This window comes from Astatotilapia calliptera, chromosome 8 (genome assembly GCF_900246225.1).
Source record: "Astatotilapia calliptera chromosome 8, fAstCal1.2, whole genome shotgun sequence".
NCBI lineage: Eukaryota > Metazoa > Chordata > Actinopteri > Cichliformes > Cichlidae > Astatotilapia > Astatotilapia calliptera.
Window position 1 is genome coordinate 697,501 of NC_039309.1, and position 10,000 is coordinate 707,500.

At 44.2% G+C, this 10,000-nt stretch overlaps 1 protein-coding gene across 1 annotated transcript in view; it reads right to left on the minus strand.

The window, feature by feature from the left end:
* LOC113027924 (cGMP-dependent protein kinase 1-like) overlaps positions 1–10,000 on the minus strand; it is a 53,018-nt gene that overhangs the window by 30,308 nt on the left and 12,710 nt on the right. Inside the window, exon 2 of the mRNA XM_026177760.1 lies at positions 1–4. This exon is cut by the window's left edge and continues 110 nt beyond it. Coding sequence (XP_026033545.1) covers positions 1–4 — 4 coding nt within the window. The remainder of the gene's footprint in view (positions 5–10,000) is intronic.

Consider the following 10,000-nt stretch of genomic DNA (forward strand, 5'->3'; position numbering starts at 1 on the left):
CCCTCTGGGCGAGAGACAGTCACACACAGCAGGACAGAGAGAGAGAGAGAGAGAGAGAGAACAAAGACCGTCAGTCTCAGCTTGTGTTCTTGTTTTCTGACTCAGAGTTTTGGCTGATACAGAAACAGCCTCGCGAAGGACAGGTGCACTGTGGGAAATGTAGGCTCTTTAATGGGCTGTGTTCTAACCTGCCTGACTCTGCAGACTCACACAGCTGCTGCTCAGCTGTTAGGGCCCTGTAGTATTATGATGTCACTGGCGGCACGGAACACCGCCTTTGCCTCCGCGAACACATCGGACTACAAACACGCACATTACCAACTCCGGAAGACGATCAAAGCAGCCAAACGTGAGTACAGGGACAGGGTGGAGCAACAGTTTGACAACCCTCGGAGTATGTGGCAGGGACTAAACACGATCACAGACTTTAGAGGGAAAACCAGCACACCGCAGACCACGGCCTCTCTGTGTGAGGATCTAAACGTATTCTACGCTAGATTCGACACAGCGAACACCATGAGACCGGACAGTGTGCGCACCGCGGATGACGTCAGTGCGCACACTGTGTCTGAGGAGGATGTGCGGAAGTGCTTCAGGAAGGTGAACGCACGCAAAGCTACTGGTCCGGACGGGATTCCCGGCCGCGTCCTCAGGTCATGCGCGGCTCAGCTGGCTGGAGTGTTCACGCACATCTTCAACCTTTCCCTCTCTCTGTCTGTAGTCCCAGCCTGCTTCAAAATGGCCACCATCGTCCCTGTACCCAAATCCTCCACCATCTCCTCATTGAACGACTGCCGACCTGTAGCCCTGACCCCCATCGTAAGCAAATGCTTCGAGAAGCTGGTCAGGGACTTCATCTGCTCTGCACTACCCGACTCACTGGACCCTCTACAGTTTGCATACCGCCACAACAGGTCCACTGATGATGCCATAGCCCTGACACTACACACTGCCCTGTCACACCTGGAGAAGAGAGACACGTATGTGAGAATGCTGTTTGTAGATTACAGCTCAGCATTCAATACCATCGTTCCCTCGAAGCTGGACAGGAAACTGCAGGATCTAGGACTGAGCAGCTCCCTCTGCAGCTGGATCCTTAGCTTCCTGTCTGACAGACGCCAGGTGGTCAGACTGGGCAGCATCACCTCATCCCCCATCACACTGAACACTGGTGCTCCACAGGGGTGTGTACTGAGCCCTCTCCTGTACTCACTCTACACCTACGACTGCACAGCCACTAACAACTCCAACATCATTGTGAAGTTTGCGGACGACACTACAGTGGTGGGTCTTATCACCAACGGTGATGAGACGGCTTACAGGGAGGAGGTCAGCGCCCTGACCCACTGGTGTCAAGACAACCATCTCACCCTCAATGTCGCAAAGACAAAGGAGTTGATAGTGGACTTCCGGAGGTGCAGAGAAGTACACACCCCCATCACCATCAACGGCGCTGCTGTGGAGAGAGTGAGCAGCTTCCGGTTCCTTGGAGTACATCTGGCTGAGGATCTTACGTGGTCAGTACACACAAACAAAACAGTGAAGAAGGCGCAGCAGCGCCTCTTCTTTCTCAGGAGACTGAAAAGATTCGGCATGAGCCCCCGCATCCTCAGGACCTTCTATCACTGTGCCATTGAGAGCATCCTCACTGGATGCATCACCACCTGGTATGGCAACAGCACCGCCTACAACTGCAAAGCTCTCCAGCAAGTAGTGCGGTGCTCTGAACGGATAATTGGAGGTGAGCTTCCCTCCCTCCAAGACATCTACAGGAAGCGCTGCCTGAGGAAAGCGGGGAGGATCATCAAGGACTCCAGTCACCCCAGCCATAAACTGTTCAGACTGCTTCCATCAGGAAGGAGGTTCTGCAGCATCCGGTCCCGTACCAGCAGACTGAGAGACAGCTTCTTCCATCAGGCCATCAGACTGCTGAACACGTCATAGACACCTCAGCTTCACTACTGGAACTTTAACATTATGCACTACACACTGTACAGTAACGCCACTTGTTTTGCACATATTCAACTCTGTATATTTTATTTTATATATTTTATTATTATTATTATTATTATTATTATTATTTATTTATTTTTACTATTTAATTTGTAAAAATGTGCACACACACACACACACACACACACACACACACACACACACACACACACGTAGGAAAATATTTAGTATACACATCCAGAAATGCATACACTATTATATATTGTACATATATTTATTAGTTTCAGGTTGGCCATTCTTGTATTTTGCTCGTTTGTGTTGTTGTGTTTGCACATCTCTCTTGCTTGTGGGGCTCGCACACAAGAATTTCACTCACATGTGCTGTACCAGTGTGCCTGCACATGTGATGTGACAATAAAAGTGATTTGATTTGATTTGATGTCATCAGACGACGTCTGAGTAATCATGAAAGGAAGGCGAAAGACTCAAACGCAAGGCTTTGATGGACACACCCCCTGAATTATAGGAGCCGTCTCCCGGTCAGCTTCACGCCATGCAGGGATTTTAACCACCAACCAAAACCTCGCGTAAACAGTTCAGCGTGACCGAATATCTGGGTTCCTCCTAGATCGATTTTTAACCACCTCTGCCTCGGCTCCTCGCCACAGAACAAAACATGAAATGTTGGAAGAGCTCTGTAAGTGAGGGACTCCTCAGCATCGTGTTTCTGCTTCTAACAGATCTGAATCCAAACTCAAACGACTCCAGGGCATCTGAAGACACTGAGACGTGGTCTCGTCTCCTCCTCTGCCGCTCATCCATCACGCACACTGACTGCCACCTGAAAACTTCAGCCAATCGGGATTCAGCTGAAGAAGAGAAACACACAATGGTCTGGGATCATCCACGGGTCAGTGTGTGTGTTTTTAGTTGTGTAAAATAGAAAAAGTGCTTTGTTTAGCTGCAGTGACACACTGGAAACAGAATATGAGTGGACACACACACACACAGACACACACAAAGATGGAGTATGAATCAGTGCTCAGTAACATCCAAACAAAACCCTGAATTTCTTCTTCTTGGTCTGTTTGACCTCACAGCAGCCATGTTATTGGTCACATGATGTCATGTTAGCAAACAGCAAGCAGCTGGAGAAGCTGCATTCAGCTTTTATGCTCCTTATATCTGGAACAAACTCCCAGAAAGCCTCAGATCAGCTGAAACACTCAGTTTGTTTAAATCCAGGTTGAAGACTCACCTGTTCTCAGCTGCATTTGAATAAAGCACCAAATCTGCACTGTTTTACTTTTAAGGTTAAAATTTAAATTATGCTTTTTATTTGTTTCTGTTCTTTAATGTCTCTGTAAAGCACTTTGAATCACCTTGCTGTTGAATTGTGCTATATAAATAAACTCGCCTTGCCTTACAGCCACCTGTCAGACAAGGAGGCCACGCCCATAATGATGCATACAGGTGACATATACAAACATTCTCCCCTCGTACAGCTGTCATGAAGGTGAAATTATCTGCAGAGGCTTCCACGTCAGTTTGTGTCCCTCCGTCTGCTACAGCAACAATAATAACTGAAGACAGAGACGCTTTGCAGTGTTTACATGCTCAGAATTCGTTCCTCGGTCTTTGTGGAAGCTTCTGTCATCTGCACAGCTTGTGACTCCATGGCGGGTTTAACACGTTACACGGGGTCATGTGCTCACTCGTAATGGCTGCCCTCTCTGTTTCCATCACAGCCGTTGAATCAAAGCCAGAGTGGAAAACAAAGTTTGCCCTGCAGTGCTGACATTTGAACATGAGACCAACCCGAGCGTGGGACAGAGGAGACGTCTGTTCACGCCGCTACGTCTCGCAGACACATGACAGTCAGCTGCTGATACGCACGGATTCTGCATTTCAGTCAAATACTGCCACAGTACATACATATTACTTATTAATGCAATTTACACTTCGCTCTTACCGAACGTCGGTGTTTTTGACTAACTTCATTTGTACTTCTCTTTGTTTTTTCTTTGACTTCAGAGCGGTTGCCATGGTGATTTTACTGTAGAAACCTGAACAGGTAGAAACAGGCCGCATCATCATCATCATCATCATCATCATCATCATCATCACCACAGGCTGTGTAAGCTCAGGCTCTGGCTGCTGGGCTGGAGTCTGCTTGGCTAGCTTAGTGTTAGCAAGCTGTCTGTGCAGATGTTAGCAGTATAAAGCAGCTTTTTCTGTTCTGAGGCCGTTTGCACTTTACTATCTCGCTCTTCTCCGTCTGCACAATACAAACAACGCTAATGTCCACCCTTCTAAAGCTGTAACACTCTTCATTCTTCATGCACATGAACTGAAATCAGCTGATTGTAGCAGGAAGAAAAGAATTTCTGTGTCTATCGACCCAGCGTGCAGATAACCAAAGAACTTTTATAATGCAAGTAACTACATAATTGTAACTATATCACGTTACTGAAAAATGTAATGTGGTTACAGTAATGCGTTGCACCCAGCACTGCTGGTAACATTACAGCCCCTCTGAGGGAAGCACAGTAACAGAGAGCTGGAAGTCCCAGCGAAGCTCAGAGAGCCGACGGTTCTGAGTGATTTCTGATGTCAGACACTGTTTGGCATTTAAACACTGACATTTTAAATCAATATAGATGAAGACAGATTAATGGGAACTGTAAATGTCAGAGTGATCAGTGTCAACAACACAAACTCGTGTCATCATCATGTATGATGAAGAGTCTCCCGTCTCTTCAGGGGTGCAACATGTGAGTATGAAGTGAGCTCAGAGACTCAGAGGGCTTTCATGAAGGGCTGGTTCATTTTGAGCGGATTATCTGGAGATTCAGCGACTCTGTTTCTGAGCAGCTCGGAGCAAACCTCCGCCAACATATTTAATAAAAACACGAATATTCTTCTACTGATTTAGGAGAACTGAACTCCAGTTTCCTCTTACTGATATAAACAGCACCTCTGACACCAGCTGAGCTTCACAGGTGACTGACAAGCTGATCGTGGCCAAAACCAATACTGCGTGACATTAAACAAAGGTTAGCATCATCGATTAGCTGCTGAAGTCATCTGTGAGTTATTAGCAATAATGCTAAGTTAGCTGTAAGTTAGCTACACGCATGAATCTGAGAATGTGAGGATGTAACATTAGCTGATGAAGTCATTTTGCTGTGTGAGGTTTTTGTCCTCATGACATGTGATGTGAGTCGTGCGATGCTAATGACTAACAGCCACTATGCCTCCACCCGCTTTTAGAAGTGAACGAACTTTCAGATGAAAAGTGAAACGTCTTCAGGAAATCTGCCTTTCAGATGAGTTATGGTGCTGTTTGTTCAGGTTGCACCAATAAAAAGAGTTTTCAGATTAAAGCTTCAGTGTTGATGCTAGAAATGACACTGCTGTCTGATTTTAGAGGGATTTTAGTCATCTTTGATCCCCCACCATTCTGACCGCAGGTGGATTTTAGAGGATTTTATTAAATCAGGAGGCTACAGTCGCAGATCTTTGATGATTATCACTGAGCATCAGTTCGTGACTGTAAAATCATCACTACACATCAGCTCAGAGGGCGACATGTCACTGAGAACCTTCAGCATGTTAAACAGCAGATTAATTGTTTACTTAAAGTTGTGAGGACCGCCTTAATGTCCCTGCAACGCACAGACGTCCCCATAACAGCTTGGAATGATATGTGTCCACACAGGGACAGAAAGACACACACACACACACACACACACACACACACACACACACACACACACACACACACACACACACACACACACACACCAGATGGTGGTGATTATTATGTTGAATGGTGAGATAAACACACACACAGGAACTGAGGCTGTAATTGCAAATTATAATGATCATTAGGCTAATCTCTCTCTCTCTCTCACACACACACACACACACACACACACACACACACACACACACACACACACACTGTCGTCACGTCTTTCATTCGTCCATCAGTTTGGATGAAACGTGACCCATGTCTCTGTCCGTGGTGCTGAAGACAGTTAATCATTTATCTATTTTCGTTATGCCATCAAATATACTTTGTAGAGAAAAATGATTAACTAAGATTCATTATAGCTTATACTGAATAATTATTCAAGAAATTCATATAGTGTGGACAATGTTCATGAACAAAAATCAACTGTTATGCAGTGTTAAGCACATAAACATGCCGCTGCTGCTTTCAGGGAGTCTCAGAGCTCCAGAGCATCAAACAGCAGAGACGTGAGCCCACGGTGTGCTCATTAGAGCAGGAATCACAGGTCGGGGCAGAGAAAAATGTTTTTACCATGTTGGTGGACAGAGAGTGACAGAACAACAGAAAGAAGTGCGTGGGTGAGCCACTACCGCAGAGACAAAGAGAGAGAGAGCTTTTTAAAAGTGATGAAAAGGACTGGCAGGTTTGTGAGTCTCACACAGCACAGTTCAGAGAAGACTCACACGAGACCAGGAGACAAAATACAGCAAATACCAGGAAGAACTGCACACACAGCAGGTTTAACGGCACTGTGTGAAGTAACACGAGCTCTCACAGGTGGGGTCAAAAAATTTGATACTTTATTAATATTCACATTATGTAGCTGATGCAAATGTGCACTTTTATGCAGACGACACTGTTGTTTGAATGCAGAGATTTACTTATGAGCCACACCGAGCAGCAGTGAGGGGCTCTGCTTTAAACAACCAGATCAACAAACCAGCACAGCTCAGTTTGTACTTCATCACCATCTGCCTGAAACATCTTCTGAAACATTATGTACATCAAATAAAAGTTTGAGGTTTTCATAAATATAAATATTTTCACACTTCTTTACTTTAAGCACTGTTTCTTTTTTACACTGATGGTTCAGAGTGTAGGCTTGGCTAATTACAAGGCAGACGGATACTGTATGATAATCTCTAAACGTTTGTGCTATAATCCTTACAGTTTACTCATGAACAACGCTGAAACACACCAACCTGCTCTTAATTCTTTTACTTCTTCTACACAATTTCATTTATGAAAAATATCAGAATCTAAACACAAATCTAAATTTGTGTTGTTTTGTTTGAATTGTTGTTATGTCATTGATTATACTTAGTAAGTTATTGCTTCATACAGTGGGTTTAAAGACCGCTAAGGCCGGAAGTGGGAGGCTTGTGAAATGGGACGGTCTAGCCTCCGCTGCCCAGGTTGCCTAGCAACCATGATACTAACAGCTGGAAACGTGTCATACAGCTGTTTGACAGAAATGAAGGAGAACATATTTTGTTCATTTGTTTGTTTCTACATGAGCTTTGATCATTCTCTGTGAGATGAAGCTCAGCTATTGAACGACGTATATTTTAAAGTAAAGGCTTTAAAACCAAGTTAGTACAAACGTCACTAATGTCACATGACTTTGCCGACATGTGGCCAACAGTAATGTTTTAATGTTCTTCGTTATTAAACATTTGCACATAAATAAGTGACATAATATCCAGAACTTACTTTTCACAGTTTACTCTTCGGCCGCTCCGCTTCTGCCGTCTGCGGCAGAATTCTCCACACCGACTGCCGTGCTATGAATTGTGGGATATATGGGACCACGAAGTCTACACTGCTACAGCCTTAAAATTCAGAGAAATGAAGGACGCATTTCAGGGCCGCATTTCGAGCAGCCTTTGAATTGGGACAGCCTTCGGCGCGCCGCTGTGACATAATCGGCCTTGAAATGCGGCCTTTAAGGCTGCAGACCCTGGATTGGGATGCAGCCAATTTCTCCTACCAGGACAAGAAACCATGTAAAGAATCTCCACCTCAGCCTCACAGAGGACAGCGCCTCCTTGTGGAGCTCAGACGTTAATCAGAGTCAGAAGAATCATCCGGAGGAGACCGTGAATGTCTGGACCACCTTCCATCGTGATTCTTGCAACAACATCTGAGACTTTTCAGTCTGAAGGTAAAAACACTTGAGGTGGAAACATGAGAACAGAAAGCAATGATCATAGCAGTGGGCGGTGGAGCTTTCAGAGCCAAAGCTTCCCCTCAGAGAAGAAAGAGCCACAGAAGCAAACTGTTTCCAAACCGGTGCACTGGGAGCACTGGGTTAATTTGAATCTGTAATATGGACAAACAACACAGAGTGCACGAGACCTCCTTTAGTTTCTCTGATTTGTGCCTTCGTTCCTGCAAACAGCAAATAATCTGCATCCGCCCGACTGGCTGATGTTGAGTTGTGCTTTTAGAAACTCGTTAAAACAGCGGGAGAGTGGCGAGGAGGAGGAGGGCATCATGAAACGCTGCTAAACGAGCAGAAAGCTCTGAGCACACATGGATTCATTACAGAAGCTGCTTCTCATTAGTCAGAGTGAAAACTGAGCTTTTGTCAGAGGTACAAGCAGCCGGCTGCACGCAGAAACAGGTCTTTGTTAAAGTCGAACAAAAAGGAAGCAAAGTCTGAGGAAGCTTCAGATTTCCACAAAGAGGCTGTGAGAGCAGCCTGCTTTGGTGTTCCTCCAGAGCGCAGCAGCTTCTTCTGATCTCACAGCTAGCTGTTCAGAAACGTGACGCTTGCACTGTGAAAATCTGAGATCCAGCGATTAGGGCCAAGCTGGGACTGCTTCAAGCCTCAAGACGTTTATTTATTAGCAATTTTCCAATCTCCATCCATTTATCTTAAAGTTACAGTGTGATGTCAACAGAGATGGGCAGTAACGCGTTACTTGTAACGCGTTACTGTAATCTGATTACTTTTTTCGAGTAACGAGTAAAGTAAGGGATTACTATTGCAAAATCGGTAATTAGATTACCGTTACTTTCCCGTAGGAACGCTGCGTTACTGCGTTACTAAAACCGTGATTTTTTGCGAGAATGTCTCACGACAGTGACGTAAGCGAGTGCGCCGTTAGTGACAACAGCTGTGTGCAGATCAACAATGGATCACATATCGAGTGCGGGAGAGAGTATGAGCGTGCAGCGTTTAAAGCGTGGAAGTACTGACCTTACTTTGAGTTTGATTCCATAAAAAGTGACAAAAACATTAGCGTCCATCGTGCGTGGGAAGAAAACTTCTTTTTACAGCGAAAAAAACCCCTAAACTTCCAAGGAAGCACCAAGAGCGCAACGACGTAATGGGAAACTCACAGAGACACTGCCGTATCCTTCCACTGACCGCTGCACACCTGCACCAGGGTAAACCTCCGCCTACTGCAGTCCTGCTTTACAGGTGAAAATAGAGCAACAGGACCGCTGAGTCTTTGACTTTATTTATTTTCTGCTGTGTTTTACTTGCATCTATTTGAAAGGGTGAGTGTAAACACAAAAAATTATTTTATTTTATGTGCTGGAATGTGCAGAAAATAGGTTTAAATGTTAAACTCATTTATTCAACTCAGAGAATGTTGCATATAATTAAATTTTTGCTTGATGCATAAAGTTAAAAGATTAAAAATGATAAAACAAGTTAAAAAAAGAGACTTTTCCATTTGATTACATTTTGTATGATGGATTATGTAGAAAAAGTAGAATTGGGCTGAAAGATCTATCGCTTTATCACCTCTTCAGGTTGTAAATCGTGTTTTTAAAAAGTAACTAAGTAACTAAGTAACTAAGTAATTAATTACTTTTGAAAAAGTAATCAGTAAAGTAACGGGATTACTTTTTTGGGGAAGTAATCAGTAATTAGTTACTGATTACTTTTTTCAAGTAACTTGACCAACACTGGATGTCAATAAAGTCAGCTCTGTTTTCTTACCCGCCCAATTCAAGTCCTAATCAAGACTGGCTGCTACAGAACAAACATGTTTTAATCATCCAAGAGATACAGTAGAGCTAGACTGTACCCTTTACCCTGCTAATGTTGAATAAAAAACACTTCATTTTAACATATTTGAATAATTTCACCACTTTGCAATAAATTAGGAAATAAAAAATGGATACGGTGAATTAAATAGTTGCAGTACTTTACGTTTTTACCCCAGAGTACAGAGTGTGCTCAGATAGCAAAGTGATGGAGTTTTCCCTCCTCCGTGGAAGGCTGTGAGT